At 42.7% G+C, this 23,670-nt stretch overlaps 1 protein-coding gene across 1 annotated transcript in view; it reads right to left on the reverse strand.

The window, feature by feature from the left end:
- MCTP2 (multiple C2 and transmembrane domain containing 2) overlaps positions 1-23,670 on the reverse strand; it is a 145,556-nt gene that overhangs the window by 48,834 nt on the left and 73,052 nt on the right. The window contains exons 15-17 of the mRNA XM_081337633.1: positions 11,187-11,288; positions 10,015-10,089; positions 8,514-8,633 (exon numbers count right to left, since the gene is read on the reverse strand). Of these exons, the coding sequence (XP_081193759.1) occupies positions 8,514-8,633; positions 10,015-10,089; positions 11,187-11,288 (297 nt within the window). The remainder of the gene's footprint in view (positions 1-8,513; positions 8,634-10,014; positions 10,090-11,186; positions 11,289-23,670) is intronic.

Genomic DNA, 23,670 nt, shown 5'->3' on the forward strand with positions numbered 1-23,670 from the left:
ACGTCTGCAAGAAAGCTCAGAGAGCACCAAGGACTCCATAGTCCTCTTCCTGTCTGCACACCCCACCACCTTCTAACACTGATGATGTTACCTAGCATGGCAATGAAACGTCTGCAAGAAAGCTCAGAGAGCACCAAGGACTCCATAGTCCTCTTCCTGTCTGCACACCCCACCACCTTCTAACACTGATGATGTTACCTAGCGTGGCAATGAAACGTCTGCAAGAAAACAACCAAGCTCAGAGAGCACCAAGGACTCCATAGTCCTCTTCCTGTCTGCACATCCCACCGCCTTCTAACACTGATGATGTTACCTAGCATGGCAATGAAACGTCTGCAAGAAAGCTCAGAGAGCACCAAGGACTCCATAGTCCTCTTCCTGTCTGCACACCCCACCACCTTCTAACACTGATGATGTTACCTAGCATGGCAATGAAACGTCTGCAAGAAAGCTCAGAGAGCACCAAGGACTCCATAGTCCTCTTCCTGTCTGCACACCCCACCACCTTCTAACACTGATGATGTTACCTAGCATGGCAATGAAACGTCTGCAAGAAAGCTCAGAGAGCACCAAGGACTCCATAGTCCTCTTCCTGTCTGCACATCCCACCACCTTCTAACACTGATGATGTTACCTAGCATGGCAATGAAACGTCTGCAAGAAAGCTCAGAGAGCACCAAGGACTCCATAGTCCTCTTCCTGTCTGCACACCCCACCACCTTCTAACACTGATGATGTTACCTAGCATGGCAATGAAACGTCTGCAAGAAAGCTCAGAGAGCACCAAGGACTCCATAGTCCTCTTCCTGTCTGCACATCCCACCACCTTCTAACACTGATGATGTTACCTAGCATGGCAATGAAACGTCTGCAAGAAAGCTCAGAGAGCACCAAGGACTCCATAGTCCTCTTCCTGTCTGCACATCCCACCACCTTCTAACACTGATGATGTTACCTAGCATGGCAATGAAACGTCTGCAAGAAAGCTCAGAGAGCACCAAGGACTCCATAGTCCTCTTCCTGTCTGCACACCCCACCACCTTCTAACACTGATGATGTTACCTAGCATGGCAATGAAACGTCTGCAAGAAAGCTCAGAGAGCACCAAGGACTCCATAGTCCTCTTCCTGTCTGCACATCCCACCACCTTCTAACACTGATGATGTTACCTAGCATGGCAATGAAACGTCTGCAAGAAAGCTCAGAGAGCACCAAGGACTCCATAGTCCTCTTCCTGTCTGCACATCCCACCGCCTTCTAACACTGATGATGTTACCTAGCGTGGCAATGAAACGTCTGCAAGAAAGCTCAGACCATCAAGGACTCCATAGTCCTCCTCTTCCTGTCTGCACATCCCACTGCCTTCTAACACTGATAATGTTACCTAGCGTGGCAATGAAACGTCTGCAAGAAAACAACCAAGCTCAGAGAGCACCAAGGACTCCATAGTCCTCTTCCTGTCTGCACATCCCACCGCCTTCTAACACTGATGATGTTACCTAGCGTGGCAATGAAACGTCTGCAAGAAAGCTCAGAGAGCACCAAGGACTCCGTAGTCCTTCTCCTCTTCCTGTCTGCACACCCCACTGCCTTCTAACACTGATGATGTTACCCAGTTTGGCAATGAAACGTCTGCAAGAAAATCACCAAGCTCAGAGAGCGCCAAGAACCCCAAGGTTTATACAAGCTGTCCTCAATTTACAACCATTTGTTCACGGACTGTTCAAAGTTACAGCCATACTGAAAAAAAGTGACTTACAACTGGGAGTCACAACCATCGCAGCACCCCACCCAGTCACATGATCAGCAATCAGATGAGTGGCTATTAGCATATATTTATAAAGGTTGCAGGATCCCGGGGTCATTTGCCTCCTTCCCAACCAGCTTCTGACAAGGGGAGGAAAGGCAGAATTTGCTTAATGACCATGTGATTCACTTAGCTGCAGTCATTTGCAAAAAGGTGGTAAAGCGGGCATGACTTACTTAGCAACTCCTTTGCTTAACTACGGAAATTCTGGCCCCAACTGTGGTCGTAAGTTGAGAACTACCCGTAAGATGTCTTCTTCCCTATGATGGCCTAACTACAGAATGAATCCAGTCATCAAGTGTGTGTCAATATTAGTTAACTAAAGGATTAAATATCACCTTTGCAATTTCTTTTCTTCTTCTTTTTTCAAAAAGTGTCTTCTGTAAAAGAACCTTCTAATTTTGCATTTTATCCCCTGGAAATTTCTTTCCAGGTTTTTTTTAAAATGGAATTTCTCAGTTTATTTGGCTCTGAGAAGAGACAGAGAGTGCGCTAAGCATCAATTCTGTAGCAACTCATTCCCTCTCTCTATACTTTCCATGACTAACCCCAATCCTCCATGCAAAAAAGCTCCCTTGGGTTTCTTTCTGAAAAGACCCCACTGGCCATTACTGGTAGTGTGGCCAGCGCCTGGGTCTTCTGTACAATGCACACACCTGGTCAGTGCACCTATGACAACATCCCCCAAATTCTCTCCTACCTAGAAAGAAATGTGGAAGCGTATTTGCCCTGCAACTCATCAGAATGAGAATTGCTAAGGCTAAAATGAGTGAAGGATGATTAGGGGACCAGAGGCTAAAACTTACAAGGAACAGTTACTGGAATTGGGTATGTCTAGTTTAATGAAGAGAAGGATGAGGGGTGACACGATAGTAGTCTTCCAATATCTCAGGGGCTGCCACAAAGAAGAGGGAGTCAAGCTCTTCTCCAAAGCACCCGAAGGCGGGACAAGAAGCAACGGATGGAAACTCATCAAGGAGAGAAGCAACCTAGAACTGAGGAGGAATTTCCTGAGAATTAGAACAATTAACCAGTGGAACAGCCTGCCTCCAGAAGTTGTGAAGAGAAGAGACTGGAAGAACATCTCCAAGGTCCCTTCCAAGTCTGTTATTCTGAAATATAATCTCTCGGCACAGCTATAATTGTAGTTCCAAAGAGTATAATTGGGAAAATAAGAGAGATCCAAGGATGCTTCTATTTATTTAGCCTGTAGTAGGTAGGAGACATAATGCTGGGTTTGAGAACTCACAGTGTTTCTCTGGTCCAGTCAAGTCATGGTGGCCCAAGGCTCACTCAGAGCTCAGTTTTAAAGATGGGCAGCTCATTTCAATAATAATAATAATAATAATAATAATAATAATAATAATAATAATAATAATAATAATAATAATAATAATAATAATAATAATAGTCCCCTTCATGGATTACTGCCTTGTCGTGGCGAAGGGGCTTGCGTAATTCAATGAAGCTATGAGCTATGCCGTGCAGGGCCACCCAAGACGGACAGGTCATAGCAGAGAGTTCTGACAAAACGTGATCCACTGGAGAAGGAAATGGCAACCCACTCCAGTATCTTTGCCATGAAAACCCTATGGACAGTACCAAAAGGCAAAACGATATGACGCTGGAAGATGAGCCCCTCAGGTCGGAAGGCGTCCAATATGCTACTGGGGAAGAGCAGAGGGCTAGTACTAGTAGCGCCAGAAAGAATGAAGCGACTGGGCCAAAGCCGAAAGGACGCTCAGCTGTGGATGTGTCTGGTGGTGAAAGGAAAGTCCGATGCTGTAAAGATGTTTTCTCCATAGGAACCTGGAATGTAAGATCCATGAATCAAGGCAAGCTGGACGTGGTCAAACAAGAGATAACAAGACTGAACATCGACATCTTAGGTATCAGCGAACTAAAATGGACAGGAATGGGTGAATTTAATTCAGATGACCATCAGGTATACTACTGCGGGCAAGAATCCCTCAGAAGAAATGGAGTAGCCTTCATAGTCAATAAAAGAGTAGGAAAAGCAATACTGGGATACAATCCTCAAAATGACAGAATGATCTCAGTTCGAATCCAAGGCAAACCATTCAATATCACAGTAGTCCAAGTCTATGCCCCAACCACCGGTGCTGAAGAGGATGAAATTGACCAGTTCTATGAAGCCCTACAGCACCTTATAGAACTAACACCAAAAAATGATGTCCTTATCATCATGGGGGATTGGAATGCTAAAGTAGGAAGCCAAAAGATAACCGGAATAACAGGCAAGTTTGGCCTTGGAGTACAAAATGAAGCAGGGCACAGGCTGATAGAATTTTGTCAAGAGAATACGATGGTCATAGCAAACACTCTTTTCCAACAACCCAAGAGACGGCTCTACACATGGACATCACCAGACGGTCAACACAGAAATCAGATTGACTATATGCTCTGCAGCCAAAGATGGAGAAGCTCTATACAGTCAGTAAAAACAAGACCAGGAGCTGACTGTGGCTCAGACCATGAGCTTCTCCTTGCAAAGTTTAGGCTTAAACTGAAGAAAGTAGGGAAAAGCACTAGGCCACTCAGCTATGAACTAAATCATATCCCCGTTGAATATACAGTAGAGGTGACAAATAGATTTAAGGAATTAGATCTGATAGACAGGGTGCCTGAAGAACTATGGACAGAGGTTCGCAACATTGTACAAGAGGTAGCAACCAAAACCATCCCAAAGAAAAAGAAATGCAAGAAAGCAAAATGGCTGTCTGAGGAAGCTTTGCAAATAGCTGAGGAAAGGAGGGAAGCAAAAGGCAAGGGAGAAAAAGAAAGATACGCCCAATTGAATGCAGAATTCCAGAGAATAGCTAGAAGAGATAAGAATGCCTTCTTAAATGAACAGTGCAAAGAAATAGAAGAAAACAATAGAATAGGGAGGACCAGAGATCTTTTCAAGAAAATTGGAGAGATGAAGGGAACGTTCAATGCAAAAATGGGCATGATAAAGGACCAAAATGGCAGGGACCTAACAGAGGCTGAAGAGATTAAGAAGAGATGGCAAAATTACACAGAAGAACTATACAAGAATGAGCTTAACGTCCCTGATAATCACAATGAGGTGGTCACTGACCTCGAGCCAGACATCCTAGAATGTGAAGTGAAGTGGGCCTCAGAAAAGCTGAGCAACAACAAAGCTAGTGGAGGTGACAGTATTCCAGCTGAGCTATTCAAAATCTTAAAAGACGATGCAGTAAAAGTGCTACACTCAATTTGCCAGCAAATTTGGAAAACTCAACAGTGGCCACAGGATTGGAAAAGATCAGTTTACATTCCAATTCCAAAGAAAGGCAGTGCCAAAGAATGTTCAAACTATCGCACCATTGCACTCATTTCTCATGCTAGTAAAGTTATGCTTAAAATCCTACAAGCTAGACTCCAGCAGTATGTGGATCGAGAACTACCAGAAGTACAGGCAGGATTTCGAAGAGGCAGAGGAACTAGAGATCAAATAGCCAACATACGCTGGATCATGGAGAAAGCTAGAGAGTTCCAGAAAAACATCTACTTCTGCTTCATTGACTATGCTAAAGCCTTTGATTGTGTGGATCATAACAAACTGTGGCAAGTTCTTAAAGAGATGGGAGTACCAGAACATCTTATTTGTCTCTTGAGAAACCTATATGCGGGCCAAGAAGCAACAGTGAGAACTGGACACGGAACCACTGATTGGTTCCAAATTGGGAAAGGAGTCCGGCAAGGCTGTATACTGTCGCCTTGCCTATTTAACTTATATGCAGAGCACATCATGAGAAAGGCAGGGCTAGATGAATCAAAAGTTGGAACTAAGATTGCTGGAAGAAATATCAACAACCTAAGATATGCAGATGATACCACTCTAATGGCAGAAAGTGAAGAGGAACTGAAGAGTCTCTTGTTGCGAGTGAAGAAGGAGAGTGCAAAAGTTGGGTTGAAACTAAACATTAAGAAAACCAAGATCATGGCATCTGGCCCTCTCAATTCCTGGCAAATAGATGGGGAAGAAATGGAGGTAGTGACAGATTTTATTTTCCTGGGCTCCAAGATCACTGCAGATGGGGACTGTAGTCAAGAAATTAAAAGACGCTTGCTCCTCGGGAGGAAAGCCATGGCAAATCTAGACAGCACACTAAAAAGCAGAGACATCACCCTGTCAACAAAAGTGCGTATAGTCAAGGCTATGGTCTTCCCAGTTACAATGTATGGCAGTGAAAGTTGGACCATAAGAAAGGCTGAGCGCAAAAGAATTGAGGCCTTTGAACTCTGGTGCTGGAGAAGACTCCTGCGAGTCCCTTGGACTGCAAGGCGATCAAACCGGTCAGTCCTAGAGGAGATCAACCCTGACTGCTCTTTAGAAGGCCAGATCCTGAAGCTAAAACTCAAATACTTTGGCCACCTAATGAGGAGGAAGGACTCACTGGAGAAGAGCCTAATGCTGGGAAAGGTTGAGGGCAATAGAAGAAGGGGACGACAGAGAATGAGGTGGCTGGATAGAGTCACTGAAGCAGTAGGCGTGAGCTTAAATGGACTCCAGAAGATGGTAGAGGACAGGAAGGCCTGGAGGAACATTGTCCATAGGGTTGCGATGGGTCGGACACGACTTCGCAACTAACAACAACAACAACAAATAATAATAATAATAATAATAATAATAAATAATAATAATAAATAATAATAATAATAGTAATAATAATAGTAATAGTAATAATAATAATAATAATAATAATAATAATAATAATAATAATAATAATAATAATAATAATAATAATAATAATAATAATAAAGGTAAAGGTTCCCCCGCACATGCGTGCTAGTCGTTTCCGACTCTAGGGGCCGGTGCTCATCTCCGTTTCAAAGCCAAAGAGCCAGCGCTTGTCCGAGGACGTCTCCGTGGTCATGTGGCCGGCATGACTAGACGCCAAAGGCGCACGGAACGCTGTTACCTTCCCACCGTAGTGGTCCCTATTTTTCTACTTGCATTTTTTACGTGCTTTCGAACTGCTAGGTTGGCAGAAGCTGGGACGAGTAACAGGCGCTCACTCTGCTACGCGGCACTCGGGATTCGACCCGCCAAACTGCCGACCTTCTGATCGACAAGCTCAGCGTCCCAACCCACTGAGCCACCGGGTCCCTTATAATAATAATAATAATAATAATAATAATAATAATAATAATAATAATAATAATAATAATAATAATAATAATAGAGTTGGAAGGGACCATCTAGTCCAACCCCCTGCTCAGGCAGGAAACCCTATACCATTTCAGACAAAGGGTTGTCCAGTCTCTTCTTAAAAACTTCCAGTGTTGCAGCATTCATAACTTCTGGAGGCAGGTTAATCCCCTGATTAATTGTTCTAACTGTCATGAAATAAAAGAGAGATTTGATACAATTGCTTTCTCCCATCAGCCAGTTATTGCCTGCTCGGACAAGATGATTTAATTGCTTGCCAACCTGCTATAAACACAGCATGGATTTGAACACTTTTTAATCATCTTTTTCTGCAAATCGCTTCCTATTCCTTTTCAAGCTTCTAAATATTTTTCCCCCTACTTTAAGCTTTGAAAACATAGGGGGGGGGGGGAAACTGCTTTGGAACTGAAAGTTCTCCAGGCATTTGCCTCTCCTGACACTTTGTGTTAGAAGCTCTAAAATCTTCCGGTGGAGATATTTTTTAAAGAAAATAATATTAAATACACCATTCTTTATTTTTTTTAAAAAAACTTACACAGTTTGCTGTATTTTCAATGCAATCAATCTAAACTCCTTCCCTGCCCGTGCCAGGAAAAGAATTTCAAAAATAATTTTCATTTCTGGGATTGTTTTCAGCAAGCAATAAATTATTCATTTAGCAAGGAGAAATATTTTTGGCAAAAAAGTGGTATGTGTGGGCACACAGATACACACGCGCAAACATATTTGGGCATTACCCCAAATCATAACATGGTTTGGGGGGGGGTTGGGGGGAGGGGAAAGAATTCAGCTTCAGATCAAAGGACAGAAACTTTTTCAGGTGTCTCCTTCTTCAGGTCTTTGCATCATATTGTTCTGTACCAGCCTGCTACTGGCCCTGCAGATAAGGCAGGGACAACCCCTTTACAAGAAGGCAAGAGGCTGGAACTAAGCCTGCCAAATTTATTAACGTAAAACAGCAAACAGAGCAAAGAGAGCAAACACGAACCATGAAACAGGAGCTATTCAAACGGTTGCCTTCAGCAAACCAGCCCTCCCACGCATTCCCCTTTTTAAAAAGTTCAGGGCGTGGCTTCTCTCTGCCTCCTTCCGAGGTGCCCCATTGCCTTCCTCTGTTTACTCCTGATTGACTGCCTCTTGCGTCGGGCGTCCTTGAACAGGGCCAGCTGTGGGTCATCTTCATCCACGCTGTCAGGCTCACACAGCTGGGTCTGCGTCGTGACCAGATGGGAGGGGCCTGGCTGAGGGCTCTGTGGAGCCTCAATATCATTCTCAGCAAGCTCTCCAACACCCTCCTCCTCCTCCTCTGAATTGTCAGACGCAACTGCCGAACCCACAGGCTGACCCTGAATCACAACACATATAAATCTTCTCTCAAGACATATATTACCCCTCCCTCCTCCAAAACCAGCAGTTCAGTAGTTATCTAATTACAAAGGCCTCTTAAGAAACACACACACATACACACACATTTAATTAGGTGTGTGAATTAATCCCACTCACCACAAAAGCTATCAAGCTTCTTAGGGGAGATTCCCAGTGAAAGCAACTTCGGAGGAACTGTATCGTGTTCCAGATTCCCATGGAGATTCTTTTCACCCGGTCCACGTTTCTTGATAAAATCTGTGGGCAGCCAAAGGGAAGAAAATAAGGGAGAGGATGAACAAGGGAAAAATGAGGTTTTAGGACAGACTGGACAACAAACAAACCCCCTGCCAAACAGAGTATCGTATTTATATTTGTTGTGTCTATGTATTGTTGTTGTTGGGTGCAAAGTCGTGTCCGACCCATCGCGACCCCATGGACAACGTTCCTCCAGGCCTTCCTGTCCTCTACCATCTTCTGGAGTCCATTTAAGCTCATGCCTGCTGCTTCAGTGACTCCATCCAGACACCTCATTCTCTGTCGTCCCCTTCTTCCCTTGCCCTCCACCTTTCCCAGCATCAGGCTCTTCTCCAGTGAGTCCTTCCTTCTCATTAGGTGGCCAAAGTATTTGAGTTTTAGCTTCAGGATCTGGCCTTCTAAAGAGCAGTCAGGGTGGATCTCCTCTAGGACTGACCGGTTTGATCACCTTGCAGTCCAAGGGACTCGCAGGAGTCTTCTCCAGCACCATAGTTCAAAGGCTTCAATTCTTTGGCACTCAGCCTTTCTTATGGTCCAACTTTCACAGCCATACATTGCAACTGGGAAGTCTATGTATACAAATGACTTTCTACAAGTTTTAAGTTATTTTTATTGTTATATGGGTGTGTTACACCAGGCTTGGAACACACTGACAATTCTCTTTGCTCTACAATGGATCATTCTTAAAAAGCTAGAAAGCAATATGATGGGGGGAGGGTGTTTAATTGAAACAAGGCTTTTTCCCAATTAAAGAACCCAATGAGTTCTTACATTCAACCCTGAATCTAACATTTCCAATTCACCATAAGCTTCTACAGGGATGGGCAGGTGACGTCATGTAGGTCCAGATGTTGCCATGGCAATAATGCAAATGATGTGATTTGGATGATATCATAGCTCATATAACATCCTCTAATATTTATGGAGATTCTCAATCATGCAGATCACAGTTGTCCCAAAGACGCTTTTTCCAAAAAGCAACTGATTTTCTTGGTTTTTTTTTTCCTTGAAAATGTTTCACTTCTCATCCAAGAAGCTTCTTCAGTTCTTCTTCAGTTCAGAACTGAAAAAAGCATTTTGGATTAGAAGCAAAACGTTTTCAAGGGAGAAAAAAAAACCACAAGGAAGTCCAGTTGCATTTTGGAAAAGCATCTTTGGGACATTCTCTGATATCAGTGTGGTTTTTAATAGAGAACAACATTTCTAAGTCATCTCCTTGTACTGTATGTTCAGCATCTAATAGCATGTAACAACTATCTTGAGAACTTTAATCTCTTTCATCTTGTAGCACAGACAGAGGGGGCAATTTCCAGAGAATGAACAAACAGGATTATGGAATTCTGGGGTCAACAGGATTTCCTCTAGCAGCTCCAAGACATACCTTCTTGGAAAACTTGCGGTTGTCTTCCACAAATCTCCTCTCACGTGGAAAAAAGGTTCTAAGGCTTGCTCTTATCTGAAATAAAGCAGCAACAGCTACACAACATCAGTATTCAGAGTTCCATTGAGCATTCGTTTAGAGTACAAAGAAGAGCAACAAAGATGATTAGGGGGCTGGAGGCTAAAACATATAAGGAACGGTTGCTGGAATTGGGAATGTTTAGTTTAATGAAGAGAAGGATGAGGGGTGACATGATGGCATTACTCCAATATCTCAGGGGCTGCCACAAAGAAGAGGGAGTCAAGCTATTCTCCAAAGCACCTGAAGGCAGGACAAGAAGCAATTGGTGGAAACTAACCAAAGAGAGAAGCAACCTAGAACTAAGGAGAAACTTCCTGACAGTGAGAACAATTAATGAGTGGAACAACCTGCCTCCAGAAGCTGTGAATGCTCCAACACTGGAAGTTTTTAAGAAGAGACTGGACAGCCATTTGTCTGAAATGGTATAGGGTTTCCTGCCTGAGCAGGGGGTTGGACTATATGACCTCCAAGGTCCCTTCCAACTCTGTTATTCTAGTTTCTAGTTTCCATTCAAGCTTCAGCCCACAGCAGTGACAAACATACACCAGGATATATTTTGTTAATATTCCTTTTATCTAAAAAGTCCACTCCAATTGAAACCTTCCTTTTTAAGCTCTTCTCCAGTCTTGGAGAAAAGGTCATCCAGAAATATGTCCACATTCATAAAGAGATAATTCAGGATGAACCTTAGTTTATGGAAACCCAATTCTGATCTCTCCCACAATCAGCAGAGAGAAATGTTGATTTCTACTTTTCAGGAACTCATTTATTTATTTCAGTTTATTAACCATCCAACTCCACTGGACTCCAGGGAGTGGAATACAGTGGAATTGTGTGTCTGATCTCTAAACCACAGTTAACCTTTACAATAGTTTGCTGAAACAAGTCAGTGTCAAAAGTGATGGGTTCGTGTACTATTGAAAGACACAATTCAACCACTCAGACAGTCTCTAGAGCATTGCCATCCCCAAAACTGACAAACACCATTCTTTGCTGGCTGAGAGTTATGGACTTTGACATCCCATTTCTAGGGTGCCAAGGTGGGGAAGGCTTATCATTCATCCCTTCTCCTCTAAAGATTATAGACTTACAGGATTAAACAGGACTTCTATCTCCAAGTGGACCATGCCTTTAGATGGAAGCTCCAAATCTTTATTCTTTAGCACATAGCAACTTTGTTGTCCATTTTTAATCTGTAGGTAACAAATAAAGAAAAAAAATGTCAATAAATATATAAGCTCAATAAAGCTGCTATTTATATAGCACAACTAAAGAGAGCAGAACAGAGCAAGAAAGATGATTAGGGGAGCGGAAGCTAAAAGGTATGAAGAACGTTGTGGGAATTGAGTATATCTAGTATAATGAAAAGGACTAGGAGTGACATGACAGCAATATTCCAATATCTGAGGGACTGCCACAAAGAAGAGGGGGGTCAACTTATTTTCCAAAGCACAAAAAAGCAAGACAAGAAACAATGGATGGAAACTAAGCAAAGAGAGAACCAGCCTAGAAATAAGGAGAAATTTCCTGACGGGGAGAACAATTAATCAGTGGAACTCCTTGCCTACAGAAGTTGTGGGTGCTCCATCACTGGAGGTTTTTAAGAAGAGATTGGACAACCATTTGTCTGAAATGGTCATGGGTTTCCTGCCTGAGCAGGGGGTTGGACCAGAAGACCCCCAACATCCCTTCCAACTCTGTTATTCTGTTCTGATCTATTCTGTTCTAAAATCAAGTCAAGCTTGGCTCCGAAGCTTGTTTTCAACTGCAAGCAAAACTGAAGTCCAAACACACATACAAGCTGTCCTGCAAGAGGCAAGTTCATTATTTTCCCTACAATGAAAGGAATATATCAGCCTCAAGCCTAAATCTGTATTCTTTGTTCCAGCAACTTTCCAACTTTGCTTGCTTCTTCAAAGTTTAGAGCAGGGCTCTCCAACCCCAGGCCTCACCCGCCAAAACGGCAGGCGAGTCCACAAGGCTTCATTTGTGGAATAGATGTGGGATTTAGGTTGTGCATGCAAAACCATTCCCCCACCACCAAAAACCCTGAAGCCGCTGCAGCCACCAGCCCACACAACCAAAAAGATTGGGGACCCCTGCATTAGAGGAACCTTGTGGTCTGTTGTTCAAGGGCCACATCTACGTTTCTGTGGCACGTTAAGGGCCACACTTCAGACTTGGGGTGGAACTAGGGCCCATTTTTAGATGGGGGGGTGAGAGTTCAAAGGGGTGGAATAGCGCTCTGTACATCTGCAAAGCAATGCCCCCAATTTTGTCCCTCATCACCCTCCAAAATGCAAAACACATTTTCAAATTAGACCATGCCAGGCTGCTTTTCAGGTCACAAAATTGTGGATTAAAGCAAACCAGACAGCATAGAGCCTTGGTGGAGCAGTGGGCTAATGTCTCCTTAAGTAACACCAGCTGCCTGCAATTAGTGCAGGTTCGAGTCCCACCAGGCTCAAGGTTGACTCAGCCTTCCATCCTTCCGAGGTAGGGAAAATGAGGACCCAGATTGTTGGGGGCAAGAAGCTGACTTTGTAAAAATGCCACTGGGGGGGGGCAAAGCCCTAATAAGCAGACATATACATAGAATGAAGGCATTTGATTTGTGCTTAGATTGTAAGCCGCCCTGAGTCTTTGGAGAAGGGCGGGATATAAATGGGATTAAAATAAAAAATAAAAAAACAAGGGAAAAGAAAAAAACCAACAATAATGTTATATTTTTTTAAAAAACTATAGTCAAGTGGAAATGAACAAACATATATGTATGTATGTATGTGTGTGTGTGTGTGTGTGTGTGTGTGTGTGTGTGTGTGTGTAGATAGATAGACAGATAGATAGACAGATAGAAAGATAGATAGATAGGTAGGTAAAGGTAAAGGTTCCCCTGCACATGCGTGCTAGTCGTTTCCAACTCTAGGGGCCGGTGCTCATCTCCGTTTCAAAGCCGAAGAGCCAGCGCTTGTCCGAGGACGTCTCCGTGGTCATGTGGCCGGCATGACTAGACACCAAAGGCGCACGGAACGCTGTTACCTTCCCACTGTAGCGGTCCCTATTTTTCTACTTGCATTTTTACGTGCTTTCGAACTGCTAGGTTGGCAGAGGCTGGGACGAGTAACAGGCGCTCACTCTGTTACGCGGCACTCGGGATTCGACCCGCCAAACTGCCGACCTTCTGATCGACAAGCTCAGCGTCCCAACCCACTGAGCCACCGCGTCCCTTATATACATATACATATACATATACATATACATATACATATACATATACATATACATATACATATACATATACATATACATATACATATACATATACATATACATATATTATTATAATTTATTATTATTAATTTTATTTGTATACCACCCTTCTCCCGAAGGACTCAGGGCGGTGAACAGGGCAATACATACTAAAATACAAGAATACAAAAATTAAAAAGAGATTAAACAAAGAGCCCAATATAACAATACATTAAAATACATAAAACGATAATAAAACCAAAACCCATCACCCATCAGGCCAGGCCGGCTTGTTCGAACAAGTAGGTCTTCAGATCGCGTCGGAAGGAGCGAAGGTCGGGCGCCGTCCAGAGCTCAACCGGTAAACGGTTCCACAAATCCGGCGCACCCATATATATGTGTGTGTGTGTATGTGTGTGTGTGTGTGTACACACACACACACACACACACACACACATATACATACATACACATACATACATACATACACACACACATACATACACACACACATACATACACACAGGGGGGGGGAACCTTGCCTGGGAAACTCAATTAACCCTATAGGAAATCATCAGCCGCCATCAGTTACAATTTTAAATGGCTCTTTTCTTCCAGATACCATAAAAACAATGCCTTCCCCAATACAAATAGTCCTCCACTTACAACAGTTCATTTAATGACCATTCAAAGTTGGAGCAGCATTGAAAAAAGTGACTTATGACTGTTTTTCAAACTTACGACCATTTTAGCATATCCATGGTCACATGATCCAAATTCAAATGCTTGGCAACTGACCCATATTTATGACGGTTATGCAGGGTCCCAGGGTCACATGGTCCCCTTTTGCAACCTTCTGACAAGCAAAGTCAATGGGGAAGCCGGATTCACTTAACAACTGGGTTACTAAACAAATCTCCAGTGATTCACTTAACAAAAGTTTCACTTAGCAACAGACATTTTGGGCTCAATTGTGGCCGTAAGTCGAGGACTACCTGTCATCCCCGAAGCACATCAGCTACCCCAAATCCAGGAGCCTTCAATTCCACACACACACACACACCATGATTATCCCCAAGTATGTTGAATCTACAGAATCATAACTGGAAAAAATATTCACACATACTCAGAGAAACAAAATAAACACAAATAAAAAAAACCAAATGGATTCCTATAAATAGTTTGGTGGTGCCTTGAATATAAAATATATTTCCTACGCTCTAATTTGTTTGTTGGCTTCTGTTGTGCTAAATGGGAGGTTGTTTTTTTTAAAAAAAAAACAATTTTGAACCATTTGGCTCATCAAGAAAGGTGGCTTTGGCTTTAAAAAATACGGGAGGAAAATATACATTATACACGGTACAATAAGGATTGATTACACATTTGGTTTCTCCTCTGTCTCGCTCCCCTCCCAACTCCGGGCCCTGCTTTTAGGATGGGAAATAACTCGATTCAAAATAATGTAACATGAAAGCTGTCAAGGAATGGGGGGGGAAAGAATCATCTTTGGCAGAACAAAATACCCAAAGATGATTTTGAAATTGCAGCTGCATTTTAAGATGCTTTCACAAAAGCCTGGTTAAGATTTAAGAAAGGAGGTCGCTATATTCAATAGCACACAGTCCATGTGTAATGACTATCCCGGTTTATACACTTCCATGAAAGCTAAAAAACGACATGGGCAATTCAGTTCATTATCAAGGAAGGTATGTTTTCATTTATTCATTCATTCATTCACTCATTCATTCATTCATTCTATAGCCAGTCATCTCAATCTGGGCAGCTTACATTTCAAATTGTCTGTCTGTCTGTTTGCCTGCATATCTATCTATCTATCTATCTATCTATCTATCTATCTATCTATCTATCTATCTATCTATCTATCTATCTATCTATCTATCTATCTATCTATCTATCTATCTATCTATGTGTTTATCTGTCTATCTATTTATGTATCTATCTATCTATCTATCTATCTATCTATCTATCTATCTATCTATCTATCTATCTATCTATCTATCATATATCTATCCCTCTATCTATGGTATGTATCTCTATATATTTGAAGTATTTATTATACGTATGTATGTATGTATGTATGTATGTATGTATGTATGTATGTATGTATGTATGTATTATAAAACATCCGGATTAAATACACACAGTAGTAGGATACCAGACCTCATTTTGTGATGGTTTGAAGTTACAAAACATCACTGAAAAACGAGACCTATGACCGTTTTTCACACTTATGACTATTGTAGCATCTCCATTGTCACATGATCAAAATTCAGAGTTTGCACCACCAAATATACCAGTCCATGTTGGTCTTCAAAATAATACGAGGCTGAACTATGCTTTATTCTCCCTTCAATTCTTTTTTAACTTTTGTATCTCTGTATTTTTATATGTTTGCCCTGTTCACTGCCCTGAGTCCTTCGGGAGAAGGGCGGTATACAAATAAAATTATTATTATTATTATTATTATTATTATTATTATTATTATTATTATTATTATTATTATTATTATTATTATTATTATTATTATTATTATTATTATTCAAGAGATGTAGATTTTCCCCCCCTCTCTTTCAAAGGGAGTCAGTTAGGAAGAGGAGGGGGCCAAACCTCCCACTGCTTCCACTGCTTCAATGATTATACAACAAGACACCTTTGCTGACCTCTGGCTAGCCAGAGAGTCAATGCAAATAAACCAAGATGGCAACCTCTGTGTTAGAGCAGAGCAGCAGGTTATAAATCAAATAAATAAGAGGGTGCACAAACAGTCACTGTTGTGAACTAATAATAATAATAATAATAAAAAACACATTGGCATAATTTAATCAATCTGGATTCTTTCAGGCTTTATTCGGTTTGGCCAACAGGTTTCAGAGAAGCCTTCTTCTTCAGAAATGTGCTCCTCACATTCAGAGATGGCAAAAGGTGAAATACAAGACTGGGTGGAAGGAAAGAATTTCCTTCCAGCCATGCTGACTCAGGAATTCTGGGAACTGAAGTCCACAAGTCATAAAAAGAGCCAAGGTTGCCTACCCCTGGTCTAGAGCAAGAATTGAAAAGAAGCCCAGAAGAAGACAAAGGGAAACCATTTCTATATTGTCATCAACGAAATTACATAGTTGTTAGGGGGCGCGATGGCTCAGCGATTAAAAGGCTGAACTTGTTGAGCTGTAAAGCAGATGTTCAGGTTCGAGACCCGAGCACCGTGCAACAGAGTGAGCTCCCGCTCCTTGCCTCAGCTCCTGCCCACCTAGTAGTTCAAAAACATGCGAATGCAAGTAGATCAATAGGTACCACTTTGGTGGGAAGGTAACAGCAGTCAGTCATGCTGGCCACATGACCACGGGAATGTCTTCAGACAACACTGGCTGCCTCGGCTAAGAAACTGAGAGGAGCATGAGCTAGAATCGGACACGACTGGACAGGGGAAACATTTACCTCTATAGATAGTCCTCATCCTATGGCCACAACTGAGCCCCAAATTTCTGTTCTTAAGTGAGACATTTATTAAGTGAGCTTAGTCCAGGGGTAGGAAACCTTGGCTCTTTTATGACTGGTGGACTTGCAACTCCCAGAATTCCTGAGCCAGCCATCCTGAGGGGAAAGGGAGAGGTATCCAAGCTGAGCCAAGCTGCCTCAGGAATTCTGGGAGTTGAAATCCACGAGTCATAAAATGGCCAAGGTGGCCTACCCCTGGCCTAGGCCTAGGCTGCTTTATGACTGGTGGACTTCAACTCCCAGAATTCCTGAGCCAGCCATGCTGAGGGGAAAGGGAGAGGTATCCAAGCTGAGCCAAGCTGGATCAGGAATTCTGGGAGTTGAAGTCCACGAATCACAAAAGAGCCAAGGTTGCCTACCTCTGGCTTAGTCCCATTTTATGACCTTGCCACAGTTGCAGTTGTTAAGTTGGTCACACAGTTGTTAAGCGAATCCGGCTTCCCCATTGAATTTGCTTGTCAAAAGGTCACAAAAATATAATCACATGACCCCAGGACACTGCAACCGTCATAAATATGAGTCAGTTGCCAAGTGTTGCCAAGATCCAAGAATTTGGATGACATGACCACAGGGATGCTGCACGGATCATAAGGTTGAAAAACAGTCATAAGTCCATTTTTCCAGTGCCATTCTAACTTTGAACAGTCACTAAGTGAACTGTTTTAAGTTGGGGACTACCTGTATTTTATATACCGTGTTTCCCCGAAAATTAGACCTAGCCTGATAGTAAGCCCTAGCTTGATTTTTTTTGGGGGGGGGGGCTAATATAAGCCCTACTCCAAAATTAAGCCACAGTTTTGGGGTGAGGTGCACCCCTAAAAATCAAGCTAGGGTGGAGGTAGGGGGGATGAAGCTGCCCTATGCACCCCGCACCCGCTTACTTTACCAGTAGGACCACCTCAGCCAGGCCTCCCACGCCCCAACAACTGTCATGCTGCTACTTGTCATCTTCTGCAACTGCTTGCTGCCACTTATGGCCGGACGCCAAGTGGTGCATTGTGCCATTGCTGCTCCTCCCGGCAGAATGCCTCATAGCACTTCAGGCTGTTTCTGCTGCTTGCGCACTTCGGGCCACTTCTGTTGCTCGTGGCAGGAGGCCACGTGGTGCTTTGGGCTGTTTCCGCTGCAGAAACGGCCCAAAGAGCCACATAGCGTCTGGCTGCAAGCAGCAGAATCAGCGCAAAGCACCATGTGGTGTCCTGTTGGGAGGAGCAAAAATGCTGCAATGCGCCACATGTCATCCACCCACAGAAGAAGTCAAGCAGCGGTGCGACACATGTCAGGGTGTGGGAGGCCTGGCTGCGCTGATCCTAAGGTAAGACATACTCTGAAATTAAGACCTAGTGCCCCTTTTGGAGGCAAAAAAAATATATGACTGGGTCTTGATTTCGGGGAAACACGGTAGCTACTGTACATCCATGAAGTTACCGAAAGACCAGCTCAACTGAAAGGAATCTTTGCCTGCTTCTCTTGTAACCCAAATGGAAAATCGGAAAGCTCCAATTGTCACTTGCAATGAAGCTGAAACACACTGGAATATCCAGAGGTAAGAAATATTACCTTAATCTCAGCTCTACTAACCTTGGTACCCTTCAGATATCCCAAAGTTCTCCAGCTAGCATGGAAACTACATACTTGAAAGATGCTCAGATTACAGAAAGCTAGTCTCTCCAATACGACAAATTAGAAGCTTGAGCAATCCTACAAGGATGTTTAAATGACTGAATATACATACATACATACATACATACATACATACATACATACATACATACATACATACATATATATATATATATATATATATATATATATATATATATATACATACACACACACACACACACACACACACACACACACACACACACAAACATATATGCAAACCTGAATATCTGGAAAAATCTAATATTCTTCATGTAAAGACTTCCAAACTGAATGTGTAAATGAAGATTCAATCAACCAGGCCAAAAGTATCTAAAAAGGTTAAATCATGGCAACTGGACCAAAGTTTATTCCAAACTGAACAGACTCTTATCCTCACTAAACAGTCCTGCAAAATATCAGAGTTCGGGCTAGACTTTCTCCAGCCTAATGGATAGATTTGCTCAGCCATTTGTACGAAACATGCCAGGTGAAATGAAATGTGTGTGAATTCAGCACTACTAAGGACTACTAATGCTGAATCTATTAAGCATGAACCCCGTTGACCGCTGGAGAATTTTAATGAAACGGGAAAATGTTGGAATTCCGATACAGAACAGGGCAGTAAGGAGATCAAGCTCTTAAGAGGAGAATGGCATTGCTCTCCTCTTCCAAGAAAAACGACTTGGCAACTTTCCTCCCTTTTTACACACACACACACACACACACACAAACCCACACAAGCATTTATTTACAGAAGTACATCTGGCTTCAATGCAGATGCAGCCTTTGCGGTTGAAAGCATGGCACACAACGGTTCCAGCAGAACTCAGGATTTTCCACCGCAGGGTAAGATAGGGGGAGAGCTAACAGCTGCAAGGAATCATCGAACATTCTCATATCTGAGCAGAAATTCATCACTTGGCCAACGCAGGAAATTGCTGTCCAAATGTTGTGTACAACTTCTCTCCTCCCTGCCCTACCACGTTCTGGAGCTGTTTCCCGCTCCCCCCCCCCGCCCCGATTTCCTTCTGTGAGTTATCAGCCACAAGGAAATCTTTACGATGGTTAATGTAGATATCGCAGAAGTTGAATTTCCCAAATTACTTCCTTCAATGTTAAGTAAAACAGATGGGGGTAGAGGAAGAGGAGAGAGAGATAACTTGCTCTTGAGCAAGAACTCAAAAATGAGCATTCGGTTGCGGATTCCGTGTGGATTCCAGGATTGGCCAAGTAGCTCTAAGTTTACCAGTTTAGAGAAAAAAACTTTATTCCATGGTGCTCAGCCTCAGCAAATTATGGGATTATAGTCGTAACTAAATTTATACTTGCTAGGCACAATGCAGTTTTTCAGTTTGAATTAAGCTTACTGGGTCAGAGAGATACAAGAAAGTAATATCAAGTCTCTCATGTTTTGAAAGTATGTTATCCAACTGGCAACGGTTCAGCTTTCTCTTTTAATCTAGTAATTACTGCTGTGGTAGCAGAATCTCTACCCAAACTTTGAGCAGCTTTCCTTTCCTTTCCTTTCTTTTCCAGTCCAGTCCATTTCCTCCTTCTTTTCCTTCCTCCCTCTCTCCCTTTCTCCCTCTCTCCTTTCCTTTCCATCCTCTTTCCTCTCTTTCAATCTCTCCTTCCTTCCTTTCCTTTCCTTTCCTTTCCTTTCCTTTCCTTTCCTTTGAGCTTGTCGATCAGATGGTCGGCAGTTTGGAGGTCGAATCCCGAGTGCCACATAGCAGAGTGAGCGCCTGTTACTCATCCCAGCTTCTGCCAACCTAGCAGTTCGAAAGCACGTAAAAATGCAAGTAGAAAAATAGGGACCACTCCGGTGGGAAGGTAACAGCGTTCCGTGTGCCTTTGGCGTCCAGTCATGCCGGCCACATGACCACGGAGACGTCCTCGGACAAGCGCTGGCTCTTCGGCTTTGAAACGGAGATGAACACTGGCCCCTAGAGTCGGAAACGACTAGCACGCATGTGCGGGGGGAACCTTTACCTTTTACCATTTCCTTCCTCTTTTCCTTCCTCCCTCTCTCCCTTTCTCCCTCTCCTTTCCTTTCCTTTCCTTCCTCTTTCCTCTTTTTCAATCTCTCCTTCCTTCCTTCCTTCCTTCCTTCCTTCTTTCCTTTCTTTTCCAATCCAGTCTATTTCCTTCCTCTTTTCCTTCCTTCCTCTTTTCCTTCCTCCCACTCTCCTTTCCTTTCCTTTCCTTTCCTTCCTCTTTCCTCTCTTTCAATCTCTCCTTCCTTCCTTCCTTCCTTCCTTCCTTCCTTTCCTTTCCTTTCCTTTCATGCTCATATGTGATATGAAGCTCTGTCATATAATGATGCAATTATATTATTTCCATATTGCATCCAGATAATCTGATTTAGTTACATATGGAGAGAGAAAAACTGTCCATTCAGAATGAAGGGCTGTGCCTAACACACTGAGATTGTCACCAGAATAGATGTATGGTGGACAAAGCATGAAATTCACAAAAAGAAAACCTACAAGCTACTTTGGGTGCCTTTATTTATTGGATTATTTATCTCCAGCATAAAGAAAACCACCAAAGCAGTTCACCATCTTCCCACTCTCTGTAATACAAAAGTAAACTTCATTCCTTTCTTTTCACAAACCACTTTTTCCCAATCCAGCTCCAAATGCAATAGAACAACAAACTCAGATATGGTAGGACTGCCTTTAACTACGTATGCTAAAAAAATCTACAGAACGCAGTCCTAAAATATCTGGATCTACGCTGTAGCTCTCAGCTCCATCCCGGCAACACGAGGAAAGCCTTTTTTCTCCCTCTTGTTTCAACAACCATTTGAGCACATTGTTCACTGGGGATGTGCAAAACACACCGATTCCAGATCGTTCTGCTTGCAGATTGGTGAGTTTTGCACATTGCTAGTGTTTGCTTCATTTGCTAGGACCCACCAAAGCACAAATAAAGGAAGATGAGAATTGGAGCTAGTCTCAGGCAACCATCTGGCCGCCCTTGAAATATTAATTTATTTACTTATTGTATTTCTAACCCATCCACTACCCAGATTTCTCACAGCCGATTACAAAGTGACTAGAATCATCAAAAGGTTTCGAAAGCATCGGAAAACAAAGAAAGATAAAAAGATTAAAGCAATGCAAACCAATGGAAAACGATCCAATAGCCCAAGAAGGAAAATAAGCTGAAGTCTAATTTTTCAATGTAAAAAAAGAAAAAAAGAAAAAAGTCCAATCTTTTACCATTTATACACTACTGTGATTCTCCTCCTACAATATTCAAGTATAGAACAGGAACTAAACATTAAGTTCAGTTCAACTATTAAATTGCCTAAGCAGGAGAGGAGTGTTTTAGTTTAATGCTAGGAAGAGAAATTATTTTTAATCTGTCTTTTCGACTTACTGTAATTCTCTCTTTTTGTTTTGCTTTTTAAATTATGTTAGCCACCTGGAGTATTCCGCAGAGTAGAAAAGCATCTACGAAGTAAGCAAAGTAATACAGATTGTCCTCGACTTGCGACTGTAATGGGTATCAGAATTTCAGCTGCTAAGCAACGTGGTTCTTAAGCAAGTCACACGAACTTTGCAAACTTTTTGGTTCCGTCATTAAGCGAATCACACAAGAGTAAAGAAGATCCAGTCTGCCATTTTGCTAAGCCACTAAAGTTTGATAACAAATGGGGGGAGGGGGGAGGTGCTGCAATAGTTGCAACTATGAGGACAAGTTGTGTGTTGCTTTTTTCCAGCGCCATCCTAACTTTCTACAATTGCAGACCGAATGGTCATAAGTCAAGGGCTGCCTGCAATTAAATAAATGCCATCCTGAATTATGCATTCAGGGCCCAGTTCTCTAGTCACCTCTAAGTTCCCTGCAGAGGTTCATCAAGCAGAAGGTATTCCTTGAGGTAATCTAGCCTCAAGCTCTTTCAGGTTCACGTGAATTATTAGATCACGTGAATTATTAGCACCACTTTACAAAGTTATTAGTAAGACCATACTTAGAATACTGCATCCAGTTTTGGTCACCACATTATAAAAAAAGAGGTAGAGACTCTGGAAAGAGTGCAGAAAAGAGCAGCAAAGAGGGTTAGAGGGCTGGAGACTAAAACATACGAACAACAGTTGCAGGAATTGTCGAGTCTAGTGAAAAGAAGGACCAGGGAATGACACCATAGCAGTATCCAATATTTGAGGGGCTGCCGCAAAGAAGAGGGGGGTCAATCTATTTTCCAAAGCACCAGATGGCAGGAGAAGAAGCAACGGATGGAAACTAATCAAAGAGAGAAGCAACCTAGAACTATGGAGAAATTTCTTAATGGTGAGAGCAATCAACCAGTGGAACAGCTTGCCTTCAGAAGTTGTGAGTGCTCCATCACTGGCGGCTTTTAAGAAGAGACTGGACAGCCATTTGTCTGAAATGGCATGAGTTCTCCTGCTTGAGCAGGGGGCTGGACTGGAAGACCTCCAAGGTCCCTTCCAATTGTTATTCTGTTAAACCAAGTCTTTCAACTGAGCCCTAGAAACACCCCACAGTATTATTTGTTCTTAACACACGGGCTAGGCAAGAGAGAGAATTAACATTCTCCTTCACTTTCTCCACTTTATACAGCCACATGGACGTCTCCCTCCCTCTCGTAGCCCCGTTCGGGGAAAATCTGAGTGGCTCTTGACAAACGTCTATAAAATCAAGAGGAAAGGGGAGGAAATTGAGATCTAACATATCCCTGTCTAACTCACACAGCCGGCTGCCTCACACACAAGCCATTTGGCAAACACAAGCTCTCCAGGAGACCAGCTGCTCACGCTGTTCCCGTCCAGCGGCATCAGGGATACGAGGATTTGGGGAGAAATTAACAGAGTCATCAAAAATTGAATAAAAGATGTTAAGGAGTTGTTCCTTCCCTGTAAACATCAAACGGTTCGGCGCACGACGCGAGCTTTGATAACCGTTCCAAAAGAAAAAAAAAGGGAGGAAAAAAAGTCAAGCAAACATTGGAGAGCTCCAGATACGAAAGAACAGGATCAAAAAGAGCATTATATCTATATATGCTTAAAGAGAGAGAGAGAGAGAGAGAGAGAGAGAGAGAGAGAGAGAGAGAGAGAGAGAGAGAGAGAGAGAGAGAGAGAGAGAGAGAGAGAGAGAGAGAGAGAGAGAGAGAGAGAGATATTAAACCAAGAT

Source organism: Vipera berus (genome assembly GCF_964194415.1).
Source record: "Vipera berus genome assembly, chromosome: 12".
NCBI lineage: Eukaryota > Metazoa > Chordata > Lepidosauria > Squamata > Viperidae > Vipera > Vipera berus.